Source organism: Ostrinia nubilalis, chromosome 13 (assembly GCF_963855985.1).
Source record: "Ostrinia nubilalis chromosome 13, ilOstNubi1.1, whole genome shotgun sequence".
NCBI lineage: Eukaryota > Metazoa > Arthropoda > Insecta > Lepidoptera > Crambidae > Ostrinia > Ostrinia nubilalis.
Genome location: NC_087100.1, coordinates 11,086,623 through 11,112,660, shown reverse-complemented (window position 1 = coordinate 11,112,660; position 26,038 = coordinate 11,086,623). Strand labels below are relative to the sequence as shown.

Below are 26,038 nucleotides of genomic sequence, written 5' to 3'. Positions count from 1 at the left end.
AGGGATGTTATGGATATGTAGTTTCGGTTATGGATACGGTTACGGATATAGGAATAATATTATACCGGTTTCGGTTACGGTTACGGATATTTTTTCTATTTCGGATATCCGAAAGTTTCGGTTACGGTTGCGGATATCTGTGCTCTAAAATACAATTTGCAATAGTTGTCCAACATGGTTCATTCATGAACGCACACTTTACATCGAATACAAAGTAATAAAAAAATAAGAATTGATACTAGATGGCATTATAAGGTAAATCAGGCTGTTATGCCTTTACATAATCACGGATATAATGCTATACAAAAAACAATTTAAGCTGCCTACATCCGAAACTATCCGAAACTTTTGAATCGGTCACGGTTACGGTTATTTTTTATTTCGGATAATTATCTGAAAGTTTACATCACATAACATCCCTGAACTAAAATAGGTAAGGTAACTATTTATACGTCAGCCACTCTATACCGAGTTAATATTAAATACGGAAACGATACAAGCTTTGTCTTCAACTATCGATGCAGAGCTTAATATTCCAAAGGATATTGAGTTCATTGTTTCAGTTTACAAAACAATATACTATAGTCGTGGGTGCTTTTGTAACTGCAGATGATTTCGTACGAAAATTTCAGCTATCGTGCATTATCTGAATTAAGTTGTTTTAAGTCAGTAACACACTTAAGTCATGTGATAGCACGTAAAAATTAACTCTGTAGCATTTTATATTGTTGTAATGCGCTATATTTCAACAAAAGGCTGTCGACAGTACAAACGTGTAAGTAGTTTGGCAATAACTAAAATGTAATTACATATTACTAACTAGTAACTATACAATCTACATAATATTATACATTGCTCCTATCGTTTTCACTAAATTTGACTCTTATCTTATTACTTATCTATCTATCAAATATAGAGCAGCGCGAGAGCCTCCCACACGTAGAGTTACATTACAGTCTGAACCCAGCTTTTCCCAGTTTTACGGATTGTCACTTAGTCAAGAGTCGACAGGTGATTTTTTACACCTTAATACCCTTTTCAAAATTTGTACACTCCGTAGGTTGAACTTTTAGAGTTAAAGGTTTTAGAAAAGTCATGTGTCGTACAATGACGTCACCAAAGAAAGATTAATTTACCTGGGTGACTCGGAAAATGTAAAGGAAAACGGAAAAATTGTTTAAAATTTAATAATGTGAAAAGGAGGCATACTTTTAGGACCTATTGCGCTTACATATTTTATTACTCAATAAAAAAGGAGTGTATAAAACATTGTAATGATATTTAGTCCAAAACATTATTAATTCAAAAAAGTACATAATACACATGGAACTTAAAACGATTTTTCCAATCACAGCAGGACCATGTTTTATACTTGCTCACTGAATCGCACTTTTTAACTTTTCACAATCGATTTTTTCGCAGGCAAGTATTTTGGGCTATCTTAATTGAACCCTCAATTAACCAAACCTGCTACAATTCTGCGGTACTATATTTGGTCCAAGTAAATAATAGACCTTCCAAACAATATAATTAGCCTTATTAGTCAATCGGAACCTCTTCAAAGCTTACAGAAGCTCCCGAAGCTCCCGAAAACGAAGGCATCATCATTGATGTCATTAGGACGCTTTCAACAAACAAAATCGAATTTGGCTTTTTGGTTGTTTCCAAAGTCTTATACAGTCGATCGGAATATACTTTTTTGTAGCAAAATATGTAACCAACGCCGCAAATGGGCGAACATCATACAAACGGTCAAAAATTTAGTTAAGTATAAAAAAATGCTCCATTCTTCAAGCACTATTGTCGTTTTTTGCTTTCGTGTATAATTTCGTAAAATGAGATTCACCCCTTTGCGTCGCTGGCGACGAATAGCCCCAATTACAACTACCTACAATATAAGACTCGACATTGTTACCTTAATGTGCATGTCTGTACAACAGTGGTAATGGACTCTTTTTGTTGCTGATAAAAAGGTGGTTACTCTAATAGTGCTATTCACAAAATGTTCTACGTTAAAGTGATTATTTTGGAAGGGGGTCAACACCCCTTCCCAAAATGGTTTACGATTAAATCAATGCAAACAGGAACCATCCTGTTAACTGCACAATAAAGTCTGTTAATTAATTTGATTTTGTCCTAAATCAACGTGCTACAAGTCAATATTTACCTCTGAAATCGATATTGACCTTTGAAGCAAAAGAAAAACATTCTTTATTAATCACAAACAGTCTCAATTTAGATATTTATCGAAGAATATGAAACCTAAACAATAAGAATCCAATTATGTCACAACATAAGGTGGTAATAAGCAATGTTGGCAGCACAATGGGACGTCGAACAAATACGTCAGCACATAATGAAAGCTGACACAACATTCTTTATAAGTCACTTTTCACCTAAGTTTACCGGAATAGAATAGCCAGGGGCGAACTAAGGGGAAGGAACCACGCGTACGAGATTTAGTCGGGCCCGGATCTGCAGGGCTACTCCGAAACGCTAAGTAGTTTGGGGTATATCCGTCACCGTCACTCATGCTAGCATCTCGCTTTGTGTGAGAGAGATGGAAACATTCAAACATTTTGGGAGTAGTCCCGTTGGTTATTATATTGTGTGTGTACGGAGAACACTTCCTAACGATAGAATAGTTGCAGTTGTAATTATACCAATTCTGTTTTTCGTGTTTAGTTGTCAAATTTTTATCGAATAGCTTTTTTTAAGCCTCATTCTTTCCCAGCTGTTATTGTGGGTCGCATATTATGGGATTCAAACCCATGAATCCAACTCTCTATCCACTTTACGGGCAAAGTAAAGTACTTGATTGAAAAAGGATACTAGATAAAATTACAAATTGTTTTTCCCCACTTTTGTGCTAACCCCACATGATGAGTATGGGCTCAAAACACCCGATGAATTGGGCCTTAAGCGGTGTACTTATTGAGCAATATATTTATAAACATCTTTTACAACATTCTTGATAAACTAATTTCATTGTTTTCCGAAGATACTTAAGGATTGATAAAGCGAAATTATTGAGGCAAAAGTTTGGAAACAACATGAAGAAGTTTACCTGATGAACGTGTTGCGTTAATTCAACTCTGAAGTAAGTACATTATAATAAACACATTTGAGAGAGTTTTATGTGTAATATGAAATTTTTGAATCTTTAATGACATGGTAGTTAATAAAAAATTTAAAAAAAAATCACAAATGATGCAATCGAATTCCTCCAAAATATTTACTAGTATAAAATGAGTGTCAATATTCGGATTTCACTAAAATAACAACTTGTTATGGTTTACGTGCCTAATATTTAAATCCCAAACTTGTGAATTTTCCCTTAATCCATCCTAGTCATTTAACAACCTTTTCCCACCAAAATGGAGCACACAACCGACTTAAGGATACATGACATAATTGTTCTCAGATACATACAGCGGCTTCATATTAGGGGGAATAAGATACGACGCTTCTTTTATGTTGGGAAAAATCTGGTGAACAAAAGTCTTTTTCTGTTATGAAAAATCACATACTACGAGTACCTGTCATATAATATGTAATTTTGAGAAAAATGCACATACTATGTGTTATAAAATATTAACTTATATTTTTGAATATTAAATATTGTGCTACTTTTCTTCTACATTTTTAAAATGTGAAAATCTTGTACTCGTAGATATGGTATTAGAACACGACACGAGCGTAAACTTTACACGAAAAAGATCGTGTGTTCTGAAATTGAGAAACTTTGCATTTAGTTTCACAATCATGTTACAAATCAAAGAAAAAAACGGGACTGTTTTATTACACTTTTTCATGGCTCCAAATTTTTCCGTCTAATGCTTAATTAGACGGAAAATTTTTGATTGATCAAAGACATTGTAAGTTAAATTAAACTCATTAATAGTTTTTAGGCGACTTCTTAGTCAACAAATAGATTTTTATAATTAGTTTTTACTCTGAAACAAACTTATTGGTCTAAATTATACCGTCACGTTTCCAATATTATTAATAAATAGGACTAAGTGAAGTACATAATTATTTCTCGTTTTACTAACATTAAAATACGTACAGTAACCTATTCTACGTTTCAGGCGAACCATTTACTTAAAATTAGAACACTGAAAAGCTTTTTATTACAGCAAAGCCACGTTACATGAATAGTGGTGTTAGTATAAGTAATATTGTATTTTGTAAAGTAAAGCGTGTATAATGTTGTAGTGTAAGCGAATGTATAAACTGCAGGTTTTGTGTTAATCATTAGACAAAATCAATATAATCTTTTATACAGCCTGCTCTTTATTTTGAGCCAAGATTAAAGGGGCTGAAATGGAAATACGTCTCTGTAACCACATCTTGACAGATGCTTTTCTACTTCAGTCCTTTTTGTTTCACGTAGATCTTTGTCCAATGATTCTGACCAGTATAATCTAAGCCTCAGTTTCCCAGTTATTGGTTGTAAATAAAAAAGCGCCTTATAACGGCTTTAAGCCGCTTTCCAATTTTCACGATACAACACCCCAATCGCCAATAGATTCGGTATTCTATTGGCAGAGAGATTATGTCGATTAATCCATAGATATATTGTAGATACGCCCCATCTTTGTCATTTAATAAAAGATACTATAAATATAACACATTATTAGAAAATGTATTTTACAATTTACAATAGGAGATCAACTTGAAAATAAGTTATTTATCTGTGGTAGGTATTGACTAGCAAACAAAATACCACAACGCTGTTAACAAAAACTTTTCTATCTTATTGTTTCTCATAATTCTAAAAATCTTCCAAGACATTACTTAATTTACTAAAAGCTTAAATTGTATTAACACAACAATGTTTTTCATCAATATTTGTGTGGGTTTACAGTGTAAATATGAATTTAGAGTCTATGAACCATCTGACGTCATGTTGAAAATTTGTGACAAAAACGGCGTATCTACGATATACGAGTATGTCATGTCCAAACGTGTCCCGTTACCTCTCTGAGGCCCATCGCGTTTCCCATAGCCCCTCGCGATCAAAATTTTGGATTTTGAACTCGGCCTGAATGTGCCTCTGGTCACTCTAATTTCATACTCTGTCCGGATCAAATTTAATTAGATCAGTAAAGCCTTGTTCAAACTAGTCGAGTCATTTAGTCGAGTGGAGTAAATTAGTTGCTAAAGGTGTTTGAACACTAAATATCTTGTCTAGTAGGTTACTAAATCGTTTAGACGAGCCACTTGCTTATCGGCTAAGCGAGTCCGAACCGGTAGAGTTGACTTCATATTATAAGAACACTAATCATTCGTAAACTGAGTGCTTACCATGAGTTTACTCGCTAGCGAGGGCGTCAAAAAATCAATCTGTCATACATTTAATGTCATTTTTTACGCATTCGTTAGCGAGCACACCTAACGTAAACTCATGCTAAGCACACTGTACCAAAGTGCGAACGGTTTTTAGTTAAGTTAAACGAGTAGTTTAGTTGCTAAAAGCGACTCGACTAAATTACTCAACTAGTGTGAACAAGGCTTAAGAGACTGGATAACAATATACAGGACGATAAACCTCAAACAGGCGCTTTCAGGTAGGCCTTTTGTTAGAATGTGTTATCTTGATGACGGTTGAATGACGTCTTTGAGAATTTAAAGTTCATACCAACAATGGGCATGCGGAAGATCAGTTCTTGACATGCTCTTATGACGTCATGATTAAAGCTAAGTAAGTAAACGCCTATTTCACACGGAATAAGTTAAGTTTGTTTAAATTCTTAAATTCTAACTCAGTCTTATTTGTATAAATTAAATATTTTCTTTATTCCACGTTTCAAAAAATCCCTAGAAACTAGTCTAGAAGTGTGAGATTGGTCGAATAATAATTTATTCCTTGAATTTATTCTCGAGTATAAATTCATACTTGAGTATCATTCAAAAGCCTCCAAGTCGGAGCTAGGAACGGAGCTCAAAGTAATGCGAGAAAATGGTTTCCGCACCCACAGTCGTCAACGTGTTATAATCGTTTGACACAAGACTTGATGACTCTACTACAACACAAGCTGCTGTCTCAAGTTCTACAAGACTCTCGGCTTCTATTTTAATATTTAATCCGATATCTAATCGCTATAATAGAAGTCGCTATAATGTAACCTTAGCCCAAATTTAGGCTTCATTACAGGAGTACAACCCCTTCTAATTTAATATTTTAAACTATTATGTTGCATTTTTACTGTAAAATTATCACTTTATATTCTATCTAATTCATATACAATTCCCTTCTAATTTGGCAGAGTTCTGAGACTTCCTCACCTTTATTGAAACAAGGAGATATTCGAAAACCACTTTTTAATCAATTTATGCTCCGCGATACTACAACCCATTTTACCTTTTTAAAAACTTTCCATATCACACCGTCCTGTATCTGCTACCAAGTCTCTCACAAGCGTATGAAGCATTCAATAAGCCAATGATTCCGTCACAATTTAGTTGAAGCTTCATATTATTTACCTTCATCATCACCGCTCCTTTTGCCAAAGTCTGGGGCCACCATGAGCGAAGATTTAGGGTTAAACTTCCTTCGAGCTGGCGCCTCGTATTCGTACTCTGTTGGGTCAATGTGTGTGTTATGTTGAGTATGTGTGAGTATGTGTAGTTATGGTAGGAGAAGTATTTTTGAAGCATTCGAACCAAAATTCGTATATTCGGAATTGCTCTGATTAATTAATTTGCTTATTATAATATCTTGGTATTGCAATCAATTTATATTTAATCAATAATAAAATGATAAAAAATAACCCATTGAATTGACAATTCTGTAAATTATAATTTCAGCATATTCGAATGCTTCTAAATTATTATGTCTCTGGAGTCTTCAAGGTTTCAATTTTAATACTGAAAAGTGTTAATGAATGTTGAAATCCCGTAGGGACAAATTTTAGTGTTATGAGCACGCACATACGAGTAGATTCATAATTTATTGCGTTATTATTTGTGTATGTATGACTATGAATAATTTTATTGTTAGTTGTGGTAACAACGTATTTATTATAAAAATCGTATAGACGGACTCTGAATTATATGAGTACATAGGTACATGAGACAATTTGGAGGTCATCATGTGGGATTACTTTCTATTAACGCACAACAACATTTTAATACACCAGTCTAATCGGTGCTTACCTATAACTTAAACCTTAACATAGTTAGCAGCTCTTACAAACATTAACGGTCTTATTCATAATAAAATGCTAATATAGGTTTAAAACCTACATTAGCTAAAACGTTTGATAGGCTTAAAACACTCTTATAAACCTCTGATAAAAAACGTTATTCATAATCGTTTATAAACCTTTGATAGCTAAAACAGAGTTTAATATTTTCTTTCCACAGACTATACAAAAAGAATGAACGAAAACAGCTTTTTTGGTGATTTAACTTGATGGACCATGTAAAATCATAGACAAATCGCAGAAAAAAAAAACAAAAAATTGGCAGCTGTGACGTTTTACTTACTGACATTGACATTTGGCACGAAAATTTAATAAAGTTTTCGGTTTTTTCGATCAACTCCCAAGTTTTATCAAACTTTTATAAAACTTGGGATTGTATGTTCTGGATTCTGTACCTCTTACCCTGTACTCTGCAATAAGCTCTTACGACGACCCGGCTAGTTACATCGGATACTAATTATGTCCATGACGAAGGAGAACAGACCGCCTAAAAGGCAACGATCAGAAAACTGGTTGGAGGAAGATAAGGTAGTACTTATTTTTAGCCTGATAAAGTGCCTACTAATTTTTGTAGCATGGTTTTATTTATGTTTGACGCCTAGTGTTTGCTTTTCAGTATTTGCTGAAAGAGTTGGTGAAAGAAAGAGTAAATGCAATCGAAAATAAAAATACAGACACTAACACGAATAAACGGAAGGTTGCGGCTTGGGCTGATTTACAAACAACGTTGGTACATCTTTTGATTTCTGCCTTCAATATAAAATTTTGCCTTTACCTGTAATTCAAAATCCTGTCATTTCTTTTTCAGGTTTAATTCAATGTGCGCTGGTATGAACCGCTCCATTACCCAGTTAAAATCGCAATGGAGCCTCATAAAAATCAGTGCGAAGAAAGACAAGACCATTGCTAGGCAGGCTCAAATTAAAACTGGCGGTGGTCCACCATTATCAGTGCCTGACGATAGGGCTGATGATATAGCATCTTGGTTGCCCAATGAATTTGTAGTCGATGTTAACAGATTTGACTCGGACTCAAATAAAAGTGAATTAATTAACATTCAAGAGGAGGAATCAACTCAAAATACGCAAGATCAGGAATTGATAAATAATGAAGAAATCCAATATGAATTGGTGGTACTTGATGAAGAAATAGAAGATACACATGCTTGTACTACTAGAGGCATATTGGAAGATAAAGAAAATAAAAAAGTAGAGGCAAAAGAAAATAAAGCAAAACCTAATTTTAAAGCACCAGCAATCAAAAAAAAAAGGAAACTGTTAAACAAAGAAGGCTTAATTGATTTAAGCAAAGTTAGGATTTCCGAAATTGCAGAAACAGAATCAAAATGCCGGATTGAACTGCATGAAGTTCAAATGGAAAACGAACGGAAGAAAGGGAGAAACTTGGATCTTGAGCATCAATTATTACAGGAAAAACTTAAATATTACACTCACATTAATAAAGAATAATAAGTCTTTTGATGTTAAAGTTTTTCAAGTACTAACAGATTCTAAATAATAAGTTAGTTCCTCCCTTACTTCTGTTTGTTTTTAATTTGTATTTTATGCAGTTCCAATCCGCATTTTGATTGTGTTTCTGCAATATATTTAGACGGCTATGAATATGTTTACTAGTCATAACTTAATAAGAGTTTGAGATTACTATTAACTAGCTGTTGCCCACGACTCCGCCTGCGTAGACTACTATTTCTGTAACCTACAGGATCTGTGCATTTTTCCAGGATAAAAAGAAGCCTATATGTTATTCGAGACTATATAATCTATCTGTTTTAGCAATTTATTTGTTTATAAGAATTGAACTGTGATTTTTAGTAAGTAAGTTTAATAATTGTACTTAAATTAGTGATATAAAGTAAATACACATATGCCTAGTCACAAACATTCGCCTTTATAATAATAGTGTAAATTATGGTTATTTTGTTTTAAATGTAGAAGGTTGATAACCTCCGAATAGAAACGTTTATACTTAAGCAATTTCTTTGTTTTAAAGAATTGAACTGTGATTTTTAATAAGTAAGTTTGTTGAAACTAATTGTACTTAAATTAGTGATATAAAGTAATTTGTTTTGAATTTTTGCAGAATAATTGCTTTTTTAAAGAGAACTACAGGTTTTGTTTTTGTGATAGTAACAAATTGGACTGAAAATTGAAATACAGGTATTTTTCAATCAAATATTCTTTTTATTTTCATTAAGATGCCAGGAACAGTATCTGAAAAATTAAAATACAACATTTTCATGAACTCAAATGACATTACATAAAAGTAAATCGTTGGAATTTATCAAAATGTATTTTAGTACCATTCAAAAATGTTGATTTATAAAATTTTGTAGTATCAACTGCGACCTACGCCTCAACAATGAAGGTCGGTTGTCGTGAACACTGTTCTCCGTCGAAAGTTGCGGAGTTACAGGGACCTGCTCCATATGTTGTTCTGAAAAATATTATGAATTTGTCAACATTTTGTCATAAAGATTTGTATTCCTTATGTACAGTCAAATTGATAACATTTACCTAACAATGTGTCATTCATATCAATGGCTATATTATGTAATACAGCCAATGCTATGATCACAGCTTTTCCATTTTGGAGGCTTACTGGTAAGCCATGGAGTAGGCATTGGAACCGCTGCTTCCACACCCCAAAACACCTTTCAACAGTGTTCCTAGTTGAGATGTGAGCATTATTGTATGCTTCTTCTTCTGGACGACTAGGCCTTAAAATAGGTGTAAATAGATATGGCAGAAGAGGGTAGCCCGAATCGCCAATAAGGCGTCCTCTAAACTGCCTATCCTCAAATCGTTGTTTTATATTGCTCTCCATAAAAATTCGACTGTCATGTGTACTGCCTCGCCATCTAGCCACTATATCCATTATTTTGAGGTCAGCATCACAGACAACCTAAAATAAAAAAAACAGTATCCTGTAGGTAATCCATCCAATAATATAGTGTTGAATGTTGCTAAAATTTAGATCATACAAAGTAAAAATTATAGACATTATTAAAACAAATCTTTCTCTGTTGTAAACTGTATAAAATCAAAATATATTTTACCTGAACATTCAGGGAATAATAGCCTTTTCTATTAATATAGTACTGGGCCATGTCACCTCCGGTTTTTTTAATTTTAATGTGGGTGCAATCTATGGCTCCTATCACCCCAGGAAAATTTTTAATTGCTCTAAATTTGGCACTAATTCTTTCCTGCTCTCCTATAGTGATAGGCATTTTGATGAAGGAATTTGCCTTATTCGCGATTGCATGCGCGACTCTGGCGCATATCCGGCTCACTGTCGGCTGACTTAGGCCATGGAGGTCACCAGCATCATCTTGTACCTGAAAATGTATGAAAATAATTATAGCAGCCACGACAAAGGGATAAAATAAAACACTTTTTTGTGCTTACCTCACGACGTCCCCAACATCTTATGGCCACTAAAACTTGCAGTTCAGGACACGTGCCACCACCTCTAGCGCTCTGAACCAGATCATCTTCCACCAAATCTATGATGGTGCGCACTGTGTCCTTATTGAACCTATATTTTATTTTAAAATTTAGGTCCCGCAAATCGAATGGGTTGCTTCGTTGGCGGTAGAGCTTTCTACGTCGCGCTGGGTCGGCATTATTGGCTAAATGCACAATTGCATTTATAGCATTCATTTTCACAAGCAAGGATCACAGCAAGGATATTTTGAATAAATAAACCAACGAAGTGACATTCATATGAAATGACATTTATAAAAGTTAGGTTAAAATAGGTTTATTAGAGCTTTAAACAAGGCCCGAGCTCTCGATAACTTATCACACAGTTATAAGAGGATTTTAGCGCTAAATGACGATTATGAATAACAATTTTTATCAAACGTTTTATAAACCTCTAATAAGCATTTGATAAAATGTGAAAAATGATTATGAATAAGACCGTAAGTATTCAAGTCTAGTAGGTAGTTGACATACATTACGAGTATTACATATTAAAGAGACACGTTTTAGTACCGCCAAAGCGAAGATATTGGCAAGCCCCACTTAAATGGCACGCAGGTATAAACTTTTGTACCATATTTTTGTACTTAGACAGGCATTTTAACATGGAAAGAACTCTTGTCCAACTTCCAATTGAAGATGTGGTCCCATGTAGAGAAAATACAAAAACGTGACTTGGATTTCCATTTGATGAAGTTTGGGAGCTTCTTTCCATCTTATTTGCCAATAAGTGAAACGTTTTGGTATGAATTCAAAACAGAAGGATCAAGGAAAATAAACTCATTAAAAATTTTGTTTTTCCTCTTTTTGCTGCCCATCGTTTGTGAAATTGTGACTCTTAACAATGCTGTTATAAAAGAAATACAATCAAATTATATCCAGTTATTTAGTCGTATCTTTTTTATAGGTTACTTAAAGCTTCTTTTTCAAATTGTTAATCATTAATTTTATTTTAGTAACCACAGATTTTCGTACGTAATAAGTTCTAGAATGATTACTGGTTTTGTGGGATATATGTAGTTTGGCTACGTCACTCACTAGCAACGTCATGCTCATGTGGCCTGTATGTGACATCGGTCGAAATCTGTCCATGAAGTGGACAGACCAACTTACGTAGGTATACATAAAAATATGAGCGACAATTTTGCCCATATTACCACGGTAATATTGATACTTATAGGCATCATCATCATCGTCATTGACCAACAAGTACCTAACTTACATTTATAATAGAGTAAAAGTAAATGTTTCGTATTCATACCAAAATGTTTCAAAATTCACAACAACAATAACACCGAATATCCTCAACACATAAAGCCTTAGGTTTGACCAATCCCTTTGGATTTCCTCGTCATTTCCGAGCTGAAGCAACCATGAGTCCTGACTCATTATCCAAACGACTTAAGTTCATTTCCGAAGCCTTTCTCAGTCTCAAGTAAGCACACAAGACTGCATATGGGTTTTCCACAGTCTGATTTCGCTTGCATCATTTGCAAGTGTACCTAAATTCTTTTGTTTTTGTACCTTCAGGGTCTTCGGAGGTTCGTTTCCCGAAATCCCGGGCGATCCCAACGTTGGGACTTTTAAATGTGGGCGTACCTCGATGCGTGCGTTCGGATGCCGGTATTTGCTGATTTACGTCCCCTTTGGAGGTAAGGCGATAGTTAAATTACTAAATTGATTTTTGTTTCATCAATCATACGCCACATCTGATTTGGCGTTAATTAAGTAATCCCCTCAATTTTGAGTTTTATTTCACTAATCTGTGAGTGGGTTTCATGCAAATTCGATTATTTCGGCTCGTTTAAGCTGAATTGTAATCCACGTCATTTCCTAAACAATTATGAGGATACGAAATCACTGATCTCACAGGAAATCCAAGTATTTAATTGTAATTATTCTCGCTATTATTATTAAGTATTTAATTAATTTCAAAGGTTAACACAATAAACGCAGTAGGTAAATGAAATTAACGAAAAAAACATTAAAAAGTAATATAAAATGTGTATAATTAAATAGGTTACACAACTGGAATTAATAAAAACTCAGATATGAGATTAGACATTAAATCGGAGGAGTTTAGAGTGAAAGACAAAACTGTTCCAAATAACACACGGAACTATGTGTAATATTGCAGCTATCAGGTTCAGACAAAACGTTTTTTTCCAACGGCAGGCGAACACGATACTCCCACAAACGGTGCGCATTCCGCTAACTTTATTGGATTTTACTACAAAATTTGGTGGTCGACAGTTTTATGCTTTTATTGTGAAATATTTTAACGCATAAATTGCCGATGAATATTTTTATCACTAGCATTTGATGTTGTACACCATTTAGATAATCAGTTTGTACGAGTAGATGCAAATTACAAATTCACTATTTTACCTAAGAGAAGAAGTAAAGATAGAAAATAATTTCTTAAGGCAAATTAATAAAGTGTGCCACTTTCTTAAAATAAGCGTACTGCAAGGGTCAGTTCTCAGCCCTGTTTTTTTATTTAAATTAAATTTACTGCTTAATGAGACTGGCGCATTTAATTTATTTAGTTATTTCACTTCCACTGTGAGAAGTAGAACGACTGGACGTTGGAAACTAGTCTTTACATTATTAGATCTAACTTCACCTAACGAGCCAAGTAAATTCAAATTTGCATGAAACGTACATACAGTTTCACAATTAACATAAATAAATGACATCATGTAACTTTTTCGGATTAGGACTAAACTTGTCCCAAGTTTGTCCCTTTGAAATTCAACATGAAAGAAATTGCAAAGATGAAAAAATTCATAACAAATTATTCGCCCCATTAGCGTAGTCCCACGGGCTTCGGCGGGAAGATCGATGTTCCTTTAAACACTTTGCACTTTGTCTGGGGGTGACATTTTACACTTTTAACTTATCTGAGGAGAAAGCTTGAATTACTTTACCTTAACTCTACAAAAACTCTTTAGTTGCATAATGACGAAAGGTTTAGTTTCTTATTCATCCTAGACGATGTAGTAACCACAAAAACTTTCAAAATTATGAAAGTTCCTTTAACCCCGACTACAGCTGTTTTCTATTTAAGCCTTTGAATCACCGATGGCGTGATTGCAACGCAACTAAACCGCGATAAGACAATCATGAGTAGCGTGACTTGACGCGAGATTCGCACATGATTCTAAAATTGAATGGAAATGCCTTAATCAAGGCGCGCTGCACTCACATAGGCAGTGAACCAAAGGCTTTTTATTTCTAAACATGACGTAGAGTAACCACAGATTGCGTCGCTTTGCGGTCATTTAGGTATGCCTGATGTCACGCTGTCCTCATGACTATTTGTTTATAGGCTATGGGTTCCCCCACACTAGTCTTGACGCTGAAACATCGCCGCGTCGACACTGTGAAGGCACTGGCGAAGGACCCTCGAAATACTAGTGTGGGAAAGTCCCTTACTAAAAACGCTTTCACAGTAGATCTGTATCTGCTTGAAATAAATAACTTATTATTCGATGTAAATGAAAATATTCATAAGTATCATATACTCACGTTCAGCCCTAGTAGTGGGTCGGTCGCGTTTCCCGAACCCCCTGGCGGTCATCATCTCTACGTTCTTGAAACCGCGGGTAGGCCGCTGCTGCTTGGCCCGCGCTACCCGCACGTCGGGCGCGGCGTCGGCGAGACACAGCCACACCGCGGCTACGACTGCGAGATGCACTGAGATGTTCATGGCTGGAACAAGGAAAATTATAGGTTAGAGGATTGGTTCCCAAAGTGGGGGGCGTCCCCCTAGGGGAGGCGCAAAAACCATCTGTGTACTTAAGTATAAAAAAAACCTGCGACCGCTGTGAGAATGCATTCCAGACTGCTCGATACGACCAATAAATAATCTTGACTGGAGGAGGGGGGGCCGCGGAATTTTTTGCATGGTCGAAAGGGGGCGCGTCTCAAATAAGTTTGGGAATCGATGGGTTAGCGTTTATAGCTGAGCTAGAGTCAACCTTTGGTCCCCTTTTCAACCCCCTAAGGGATGAATTTTAGAAAATCCTGACTTTTAATAAAAAAATCCAAAATGTTAATATTGAACCCCAAGAATGGAACCTATCTGTAAAGGGAAAAATATATTAATTATAGAGCATTTTTCTATTTAAGTTAGTACTACTAGACTAGCGTTAAACTTTGGTCCCCATTTCATCCCCCTAAGGAATGAATTTTGGAAGGTCTTTTTTAAGCAGATGCCTACGTCATAAATAACAATCTGCTAGCCAAATTCCTGACTTTTAAGAAATTCCCAAAGTGGTAATCATATTAAAACCCAAGATTGGGATTTAACCGTTTAAAGAGGGATTCCTTTTTTGGAATAAATAATGTACCTACCTACGCTTTTACTCCTTGACCTTGATATTCAAACAATCACTAAGGCAAAAGTATACAAAAACAAGCTTGGCTGTAACATAATAAGTAATTAACATTTGAAAACCGAATTAAGCCAAAGTGTTTGTTGTTTAAAAATAGCCCAAAGTAACTAGGTTTTAATCAAACGTTATAACATCTAACAGGTTTCTTTTATTAATATCTTTTGATTTTCATTTGTATTCCTGAAATCTAAAAGTTACAGATAAATTAAGACAACCAGTATCAAATAACATAACGTGATTGGCGAGTAAATTATGTAAGTGTCTATTTATTTTCTAGAATAAATAAATTGGAGTTGTCAAATCACATCTCATTATTTTTCTCTTTGTCGCCAATCATCTAACCTCTTTTAATTATCAAAATGTAATGATTCAGGGTTACCTCGTACATTAAGTAGGTATATTAAGTTCTTAGAACGAGAATATACGAGTAGTAAATAAGTTAATTAATGGCCATTGCCTTTGGCCTTAAGTAAATTATAGGTATCTAATAAGTAAAGGTTGCTGCCTTGATTCCGAAAATCTTACATTCATGTAAATAAATTATATTCTCATGCATTCTATTCCTGAAAAATACAACCGAAAAATTGAATTAGTATATCCCTCTCTTAAAAATACTAGATACAAATTGTCATAACCTTAGTTTTCATCCGCTTTAAGTTTTATTTTGCAACTAGCGGCCGCCCGCGACTTCGTACGCGTGGATCCCGTTTTACCCCCTTAGGGGTGGAGTTTCGTAAAATCCGGATTAGCCTACGTCATAACATCTACCTGCTTGCCAAATTTCAGCCCGATCCGTCCAGTGGTTTGGGCTGTGCGTTGATAGATCACTATGTCAGTCAGTCAGTCAGTCTTTTCCTAAGCTCTTCCTAATCTATCCGCTTCGTACGTTTAAATTGATTGAGACTGGATCCCACAACACAGGGAATCCTAGTGTGGGAACCAGTGCCTTACTTTGTGTACATGTAAACTTTTGAAACAATTTTTTTTTTAATTCGAGCCTAAAGACATTATATCTTTTCGTTTTTAACCGACATCAAAAAAGGAGGAGGTTATTATAATACTACTTTCTATAATAACGCAGTCTTCATTACCAACTTTGGTTCCAACATAAACAGACTCGTAAAGTCCACTCGTCAACCCGCTTGTTAGTTTGCTCGTCCACATTATCTTCCAAGTGGCCATAAACGGCTAGTCCGACATTATGCTGCACTCTCTTTGAGGCAAAAGGTGCAACATTTTAAATTAAAGAGGTGACACGCCATTAGCGACATTAGTTAGAGCAGTGTTTTTCAACCTGTGGGTCGCGACCCCCTGGGGAGGCGCAAAGACCTTTGAAGGGGGGCGCGGGCCATCTGTGTACATGTATAAAACACCTGCGACTGCTAAGAGAATGCATTCCAGACTGCTCGATACGACCAATAAATAATCTTGACTGAAGGAGGGGGGCGCGGAATTATTTGTATGGTCGAAAGGGGGCGCCTCTCAAATAAGTTTGGGATCCAATGAGTCAAATGAGAGGATTACGCCAGCGTAACAACTAAGTAGTAAATGTATTGTTTATGCTTTAGATTTCTTTGGTTACTTTGAGAATATAAGTGACTCTACACAGAAGAGTAGACTCATTATTATCTTTAGTTCTACAGGGTGTTAGGTAAATGGGTATATGAGCCGACACTAGCCCATGTTAACATGGTCATATAAATGGTATGGTGAAGTCAGAAAATTGATATCTTCATTTTAATTATTTTAATTTTCATACAAATCGGATTTTATAAAATTTATTTTGTATGAAAATAAAAAAAAATTAAATGACAATATCAAATTTCTGACTTCACCATACTATTTATATGCCTATGTTAACATGGGCTAGTGTCGGCTCATATACCCATTTACCTAACACCCTGTATAGTTTATTTTTTATTATGGACGTCGATGCACACAGCAGACCTAGCTAGCAACAATTTATAAACAATAAAACATTTTTAGGTAAAAATTGAAATAAAACTTTCCAATTCATGATAAAAGTACGTCTGTGTCTTTATCAATGTTACTTGCATAGTTCCCAATATAATATTTCATTTCAGAGAAATTCAAGAATTCTTTGCACTATGTAAGTTCTTCGTATTCATTATAAACTGTGCCTTTTTGGCTCAGACATTATGAAAAATTTTGAAAAGTATTTCTTAAGTGATTGTTCAATGTTACTTTTCGTGTGTAATTTGAGAAAAGTTACATCTGAAGAAATGTTTCACATGAAAGTTTTATTTTATAAGTTTTCTTTATTGGGTTATTATTTTTCTCAAACAAAACACTTAGTCTGTTATTTAACCGAAAAGCTGTAAGAAAAGGAAACACTATAGAGGAAATTTTCAACAATCGTAGTAAATATGTCACTCTATGTCACACCTATATACTTTTAACGATCTCGGGCCAATTTACTCCATAGGGGAGAGTTTGGTATATTGTACCGCCGGGTAAATTGTACCACCCTCATATTTCGTAAAGTACCTATTTATTGAATGTCTGTAATTGCAACACTCAGCGATACACAACTAAATTCAACTAATATCGGCCATGTGGTTTTTGCCGTGACAACGAACACGTGTGTTTTATTTTAAAAAGTATTTTTTCATTGTTTTCAAGTAACTTTTGACAATGCAAGTTTAGTTTGTAATTTTGTTAAATTTAATCACAGGGTGTTTCTAATATATTATTTAGAAGCGTAAATTAGTGGGGATTACAATTATTTGAAACTTTTTTCGGTATTTAAAAGCTATATTTTTTACCGATTTTTTAAAAGCACTATCACCTAGTCGGCTAAATTGTACCACATCAAGTTGTATGGAAATTTACCAAAGGATTTTGAAATTTTTTTTAGTAAATCATATTTTGAAGTTATAATAGCGTAGTTATTTTTGACTAACAATAAATGAAAGCAAAAGACTGGCAAAGTAGATTAGGTACAAGTGTGCGTTACGATAATTGGAATTACAAAACTTTTACTCAAAATCGTGATAACGTGTAAAACAATATCGATTGTGTATGTTATTAACTACTGTTCCCTTTCGTTACCTAATTTGTTAAGAATGTATCGTATAATATTTTGCCATAGTTTTTTTATAGGCTTGAACTTTATTGAAATCCAATTTAGTAACCCTGTGGTACAAATTATCGAACCGGTTGGCTAAATTGGACCGAAGCTCTGAACTCGTATTTTGTTGATTTGTGCTAAATATACAACAATTGTGTTGATTAATACCTATGAAATAGTAAGTTGAATAATTTCCCTTTAATTATATACCATGAACATTAGCAAAAACAAAAGAAAACTATGTGTAAAATGGGATTGTAAAAAACTGGTCCAAATTACCGGACTCTCCCTTATTACGTTCATATCTTGGTGAATTGAGGTGAGTTTTAAAATTTTGATCTTATTTTCAATAGCCTATTTAGCCCTTGCACTTGTTTGTGTGATAGATAATTTAATACTTTGTTTTCTCAATAAAATAGTTCTCAAGTAACTTAAAGCTATCAAACTGTCATTATTGTAGCGTTAAAAAGCAGGAAAAGGTATATTTTTTCCAATTTACAAATAGCTTTTTATCGTTTCCCATCCCATTATTTGAGGGATAACACCACTTTATTCACATTATCAATAATTTAATAGGTCAAATCTATTACATGACTATGGGGTTTTAACACTCGTAACAAATAAATCTAATAGCTTATTTTACTACAGTAACCATCCCGTTCCACCACTGCTAAGTTATCATAATTAATTGATATTTTTTTGTTGCTTGCTGTATTTTCTCATTATTTTCATTAAAATATGAAAACTGAAGAAAATTGGAAACACTTTATTCTTTACAAAGAATACACGTGGTCAGTAATTGAATTGTTAACACCAAAAACCAATAATTCCCAGACAAAACAACTTATAGAAAAATTAATTACTGGAAACTCAATTAATTTGCAATTAATTGGAAGATTTTAGTTGTTCTGAAGTCAATTACGCAAATAAGTAACACAAGTTTTCCATTGCTACACAAAACGAAGAAATAATATTTCAATTGATTAACCACATTATCTTTTAACTTTTGATTGATTATGTAGCTGTAACTCAGTTACGTTACACACGACTTTTCATGGTTATTTATTTATTACATATTTTCCGTAACACGGTCACGGTATTAATTAATACCAAAATTACTCGTAATACATTTTAAGGTCATAGCAGACTTATCAACCCGGAAAGGTATCAACACCGTGTCGCCTTTCGCGCGCTGCCATTGCCTTTCGCACGCTGTCAACCGCGGGGCGAGGCGTTTACGTCAGTGCTGATAAATGTGCGTTGCAGTACGGAGTTTCATACAAAGAATACTGACCACCACCTCGAGTTGATACGTTTACGATCCGTGTCCAAGTTGATAAGTGTGCTTCGTCCTTTATGTGTCTCTCAAACCTCTAATAATTTGTTTTTAGAAACATGTAGAGTCACGCCTCCACATTGAAGTCGAACGACCAATTAAAGCAATTATTTTATTATCAATACAAAAGCTATTACAACCAGGCCATACGCTTTTAGAAGATAATAAAAATAACTTTAATATGATTTAGGACTTTATTAGGTATAGGCCTATTTTTATAGAGGAAGGGGTGGTAATTTGGAACCCTACTTTGTTTTTTGAATATTTAAATAAAACTATTTGACTAATCATCTTGAAAAGTGGCTTTGTATACTTCAAAACTTATTAGCTATTATATTAGGAACGATTAACAAAATAAAACAACTCGTTATAGGAAAAAAATACCTTTATTGACTAAATGAAAAAAACGTGTTTTGAGTTTTGGTGCGGGTATTACGGAACCCGGGTTCCAAATTACAAGTATGAAACAAATTTATTTACAAAAATCACAAATATAATATTCTTTTTCGCATCCTGAGCAATCAATATGTGCCCACAACTCACAAGATTGGCACTGAATCCAAATTTCACCCTGTTGATTATTTGAGAAACATTCTGAACAAAAAATACAATAATCATCGTGGCTTGTGGGCTGAGCTTGTGTGGTATAATTTTCTGCCACCGCAGTTTTACCTGAAGAAACAGATGACATCGTAGTATCCGAAGAGGAAGATTCCCGCCTGTTCGAGCGAGGTCTAGAAGGGTTTGGCATACCCTGCCTTCCACTACGTCCCCGAGCTCTTCCTCGACCTTTTCCTCTCTGCGCTATAGATTTGATTGACTCCTCAAGTTGGTGTTTGTAGGGAGATCCAGTCAGCAAAGTAGCGGCAGGTAATTTGGAACCCGGTTCCATACTACCCGCACCTATAGGGTTCCAAATTCAAAATCTAACTAAATTAACAAATAACCAAGAAAATCACATCTAGTTAAAAGATACATTAAAACTTACCTTCGACAATCTAAACTAGTCTGTATGGACTCCCTATAACACGCACAGAATTTGTCTTATACTAAAACAAACACTTTTTACAGTTTTTCCAACGAAGAGAAAAAAACGTTTGATTTTGACGTGAAATGTCAGCTGTGTGTGACAGATCAAATTCGATGCAAAATTGACGTTATTGGTAGCAAATATGCTCTATGGTATCAGTACAACGTAGTTACATAGTTTTTTGGTAGATGTCACTGTCTGTTTCTGTGATATTAAAGGGTTCCAAAAAAACAGCAGGGTCCAAATTACCACCCCTTCCTCTACTATTTTCAGTATACACCCCAAAATGTTCATAATAGTTAGTCTTCTTTATAATCAGCAAATAAGTTTAAAACAATCTATGGTGAAGCTGTTTTACGTGTTATGTTTGATACATTTTTAATTATTTTTATATCTAGGGGACTAGACAACTTACAACAATTATTAGACAAGTGTTTATTTATTGAATGATAAATGAGTGTATTCTGTGTTTTTCTTATAGTGAATAAATAATTTTCTTTTAGAAAAATTAAATATCTAAAACCATAAATATTCACCAACAACATATAATTTTACATGCATTGTTACATTATGTGTTAGCAAAAGATGAGACATAGTTCACTGCAATGTCAGTGCAGTGACACTGGTGCATAGACAACGCAATGAAGCCGTAATCTCTAATCGGGCGCTATATCCGGCAATCGCATTACTTACCGTCCATGTTATGCAAATAGATTTTGTTTACGTTAAAACCCGTAGAATGGTAAATTAGTAACATTTTAAGGAAACTTTATGATATAGGACGGTCAAATTCATTTCTTTTGCAAGTAAGCTCTTTTACACGTCCCAGTGTTATTTTAACACTACTACTGCTTCAGGACAACAAATGGGCTACTGCTGAGAAGAAACAGCCCAAGACACTCCACATATTCACAAACAATGCTTGCTTATGAGAAGCAGCAAATCGAACGCACAGCGTTGGACAGAGCTCTGTGATTAATTTATGTGTCACCCTGTGCGTCCACGCACACTGTGAGACCTCATATTAACGTTGGTGAATACGGGCGTTAGTCACTATTAGACTAAGACTAACTAAGTTTTGGTTGTCACAAAGTCATTTAAACAATGTTGATCCAAATTCACGTCTAACAGAATTAACACGCAAAGGAGTTGAGTTTAACAAAGACCTGAAAGAATGTACCTAAAATCATTCTCGCAGTTGCAGTATTAAAAAATAAAATTAAACCATGCATCTACTTATAATATTACCAATTAGTTTTTAAATATTTTATACCAAGTCTAACTTTGTGGATCTAATAAAGCGAATTGTGTGACAAAGATGTATTTTCATCAGAAACTTTTCCCAAATCCTAGTATGTAATTACCCGAGGGTGCGGGAAAATTATTAATACGTAACACCAGTAAACTTTTAATTGAATTGCATACCATTATTTATAGCGCTTTAAGAAACAGTGGGCGGATAAAAGGCCACGTTTGAAAATTGATTTACTGTGGATAGTTTAAATAACAGCTGATAGTAGAAGAGAAATAGAAAGAAATCCAGATGTAACTTTTTCGTTTATGAGCTGATTAAAATTCAAAGCAAGTGTACAAAAAATTCAACCTGGTATTTGTATAGGTACCTACTTATTTGACAAAAATTCTTTAAACATGAACATTCTTTAAACCCAATAAAAGTAGAGTAGAGTAGAGAAGCAGGTATGTGACGTGAAATTATAGGTACCTAGAACACAAGAATTCATTCAAAGACTGAGTAAATACTTTTTCCGAAACTTAAGAGTCATGTATCCATGACTGCAATGATTGCTATTATTTTGTGATCGCTACATTCGCTACTTGAGTTCTACCACCACATAACGACTTCCGATTCCATTAATAAGTATAAGTTTTTATTACATACATCATTTGCAGTGAATATATTTTGAACTATAAAAACTTGATATGATTTGATCAGACCTAAGTAAGTCCCTATTGAGCTTAATGCTATTGTATCCAGCTAAAAGTATTATCAAAATTGTCTCAGACATTCCCAGGACCAACTTAGTTCGCAGAACTGACAGAAGTAATGTACTGAAATCCGCTTCATTGGCTTACGTTTTCAAAATGGCAGAAAACCCCGTCTTATTCTTTACGAGTAACAAGATTTTGTGTTCTTACGTTACAACAATGCGGTACTTTTAAGACGATGGTGTTAAAATGTTCTTTACAATTGTAAAGTATTTCAAAGAGTAATATGGATGCAAAAGCTTAACATTTTCTATTTAAAAAAGTAGAACTTTAAGGAGCTAAACTAGGATTTGAAGTCTCACTCTTTTGTGTTCAAGATCTAGGGTAAATGATGAGTCAAGTTTCAAAAGTTAGTAGGAACATAATGTGAGCTTCATAACAGTTTATCATAATAAAACACCATTACATAAAAATTGTATAGTGTCTTCCATTAACAAAAATCCCTTAACCTAGCCTCAATAAAGTATAACGTTGTTAAGCATAGATTTTTCTCTTCTTTAAGTAAAGTATCTTTAAGTAATCAGCTAGTTTATAGTAATAAGGAAATATTTAGCTACGCTCCGTAACATATTTTGACAAGAATAATCTTATCTATTGCGAAAACCCTTCATTTTGCGTTATTAATATTGTTGACATTCCAAAGAGGGTATTGGTAATACAATATGTTTAAGGAAATAGGGTAATCTTATTTTAAGAACGAGGATACAGATTTTATACACCATGCATTTAGCCATGGCATACCTCGGTCCGAATATTATGTTACTCCTTCCACGGATAACATGGTAAAAGAATCTCAAATAATTCCAAGAAACAGCCTGTATATTAAAAACTGAAGATAAGGCTTGGAATGCTCGTTTAATATTTGCATGCCAACCGCTATACTTTTTGTCGAATGCCTTCATTTGAAGTATAAATTTCTCAGAATCCTGCAAAGGGAACAAAAAGCTTCGCACTCTTTCAAAGGTAAGAGGCGAAGCTATATTAGCCTTTGAATTTTTCATACCTCCTTCACTCTTTTTTAACTGCACACGAGAACTTTTGTATTGTTTTTCGTTTGACATTTTTCGCTACCTTTGACAGACATTGTCTTATATGACACAATACTCAAAACTCGATTCAAAGTTAGTAACAGATTCACGGTTGAAATTCAACATTTGGGAAAATTACAGACTTGAATCTAAGCTTGAGTTTAAATTAAGTTTTGGTGAGTTGAGAATTTGGTGAATCGATCTCAAATTTCGAGATTTTGTGTAGATATGAATAAACCCTTTGTACCTATTTGTTTCATAATGTTAAGGTCAGCTATTTTAAACCTTTTCCTGGTCATGATACTTATCCAAGTTTTTCATGGTATATATTTTTAGCTACAGTTATTTTAGGAAGAATTAACCAACGTTTTAACAAAAATGCTTGTGAATATCGATATTACAAAACAAGATTGAATGAAATTCCTTCATAATAAGTAACATAAAAAAATAACGATCTGTAATGTATCAAACAACCTAATACTTTATAACAGCCCACATACATCGAAGGACTCTAATTAATTACTTATTACTGTGGTCTAATTAATAATAACGACACACAGTATGTGTTGATATGTAATTATGTACCAAAATTATACCGACAGAGGAAATAAAAATCTGATAGGTAGTAAGTTAACCTTTGGGCTAAACAGGAAAAATTCAGCTGTAACCTATTATAATGAAATATACTTATATCTACCGTGATTCATACTCAATTTTAAGCATAACACGACCCAATAGTACATTTTTAAATCTCTCTTAGCCTATATCTATTTGCTAAAAAATATAGAGTAACTACGAGTAATACCAAACTTAGGTATTTAATTTTCCCTGACTTGGCAACCGGACCATTTCATTGACCTGCATTTAACTCTAATCTTACGGGTAGTAAAAGTAATTGAGTTACAGCTAGTAATCCCAAAGTTAAATATTTAGTTTTTTTTTAACTGGCTTGGCAATCGGACTGCAATGCTTCGTCGATGCATTTAGCTCTGACCGAGTAGCTTTTAATTAAAGGCGTATGGGCGTTTCACGATGCGACGTCGTACTGGGAAACGTGCCACGATTTCGTCGTGTGTCGGTCGCAGTTAATCTCGAAAAATGGACCACACTAGACATGTTCTCCTCATGCTAATATTAAAAAGACGAATAAGTATAGATACATGCATTTCTTTCAATTAACACGTTCACTGCGTTACGGGGCCCTTTCAGCCCCGTGCACGACTTTTCCCCAGTGCGGGACTAGAAATAGTGTTTGTTCACTCTGGTGCGGGAGTTGTATCTCTGGTGTTTACAGCAGTGTGAAAGAGATAACTATATTTTTGTGTTGTTTGTGAATTATGAAGCTTTTTGACATTATAAAAATATATGGGGTCTAATGAACCCCGTACCGACCAGACAGTAGAAATTACCTTTTAGTGCGATACGGGGCTGAAAACCCCCGTACGAATTTATCGTGCGCCCGTACGGGGTTGTCGGCTTATTTGCATTAGTGCAGTGACAGTCGTGACGTCAAATATCGATAATGAAGCGCTCACGACGTATGTTAGAAATGTCACGTAACGAAAACGATGATGAAACTCCCGTTCCACCAAGGTCATCCCACCGACAGTCAGCTTCTTCACCAATGTTGCGAAAAGTTTTCCAGCGGCATTCAACACCTGTTCAATATGATATTATCACGAGCCTTAGTACCGGACAAAATTATCAAGAATTACGTAATGTGAATCAGAGTGAAGGACAAGTCTCAGAAGTAAATTTTCCGAGAAGTCCAAATAAAGAAAATTTTAAGCTCACAATTTTGAAGAATGTCTGTCATAAAACCAGCAGACTCGGCTTTTCAACCGCTTTTCAACTTGACCCATGTTGGATACTGATTAAACTTTTTTTTAAATAAAAGTTATCGTTCGTATTTACTCACATCACTACTATTTTCATCGATAAAAAATATTTTTGTTCGCGAATAGTGCGATACGGGGTTCAATGTGTCCCGAATTTTCTTTGGTTTTTAATTTATTTATTATACTTCGTATCTACTTACGAAACGAGATAAGCATAGCCTATGTAATAATTTATTGAATAAAAAAATAAAAATTAAAAAAAAGTAAAATTTAATAAAGTTATAGGTGATTAACACATTGTAGGTGTACGGGGCATTTTAATACCCGTAACGCACGTTGAAGTAGTACATTAAAGGGGTGCAATATTCCCCGTGACGCACCAGTTTGAAGACCTTAGTTTTAAGCTCCCGCAGTAAACGTGTTAAGAAACGAGTCATTTTTAGAACGGGAATATTCCCACCTCTCGTTCCCACCGCTGCAACTCCTGTGTAGCCAGGATCTACAGCTTGACCGCCAATAAAAACTCAACCAGTGAAGGTCACTTTTAGAAGTCGATGTTTGTGACTGAACCATCCCTGCTATGATATTGAC

The 26,038-nt window shown here is 34.5% G+C and overlaps 2 protein-coding genes across 2 annotated transcripts in view; both read right to left on the bottom strand.

The window, feature by feature from the left end:
• LOC135077679 (allatotropin-like) overlaps positions 1 to 26,038 on the bottom strand; it is a 61,094-nt gene that overhangs the window by 10,282 nt on the left and 24,774 nt on the right. The window contains exons 2-5 of the mRNA XM_063972245.1: positions 14,249 to 14,431; positions 12,242 to 12,361; positions 7,209 to 7,211; positions 6,490 to 6,585 (exon numbers count right to left, since the gene is read on the bottom strand). Coding sequence (XP_063828315.1) covers positions 6,490 to 6,585; positions 7,209 to 7,211; positions 12,242 to 12,361; positions 14,249 to 14,429 — 400 coding nt within the window. The 5' untranslated portion in view covers positions 14,430 to 14,431. The remainder of the gene's footprint in view (positions 1 to 6,489; positions 6,586 to 7,208; positions 7,212 to 12,241; positions 12,362 to 14,248; positions 14,432 to 26,038) is intronic.
• LOC135077676 (putative nuclease HARBI1) lies at positions 9,423 to 11,163 on the bottom strand. Its single transcript, XM_063972240.1, has 5 exons — positions 10,640 to 11,163; positions 10,288 to 10,569; positions 9,746 to 10,133; positions 9,532 to 9,665; positions 9,423 to 9,442 (listed from the first exon to the last, which is right to left on the bottom strand). Exons 1-4 carry the CDS (start codon positions 10,892 to 10,894, stop codon positions 9,535 to 9,537), a joined length of 1,056 nt encoding a protein of 351 aa, XP_063828310.1. The 5' UTR covers positions 10,895 to 11,163; the 3' UTR covers positions 9,423 to 9,442; positions 9,532 to 9,534.

Bases quoted from the DNA above. Each gene is read 5' to 3' on its own strand.
- LOC135077676 (XM_063972240.1), bottom strand. From the start codon at position 10,894: ATGAATGCTATAAATGCAATTGTGCATTTAGCCAATAATGCCGACCCA. The intron at 10,134-10,287 runs GTAAAATATATT...TTTTTATTTTAG, and splicing joins ATTATTCCCTGAATGTTCAG to GTTGTCTGTGATGCTGACCT. The intron at 9,666-9,745 runs GTAAATGTTATC...AATATTTTTCAG, and splicing joins TATGAATGACACATTGTTAG to AACAACATATGGAGCAGGTC.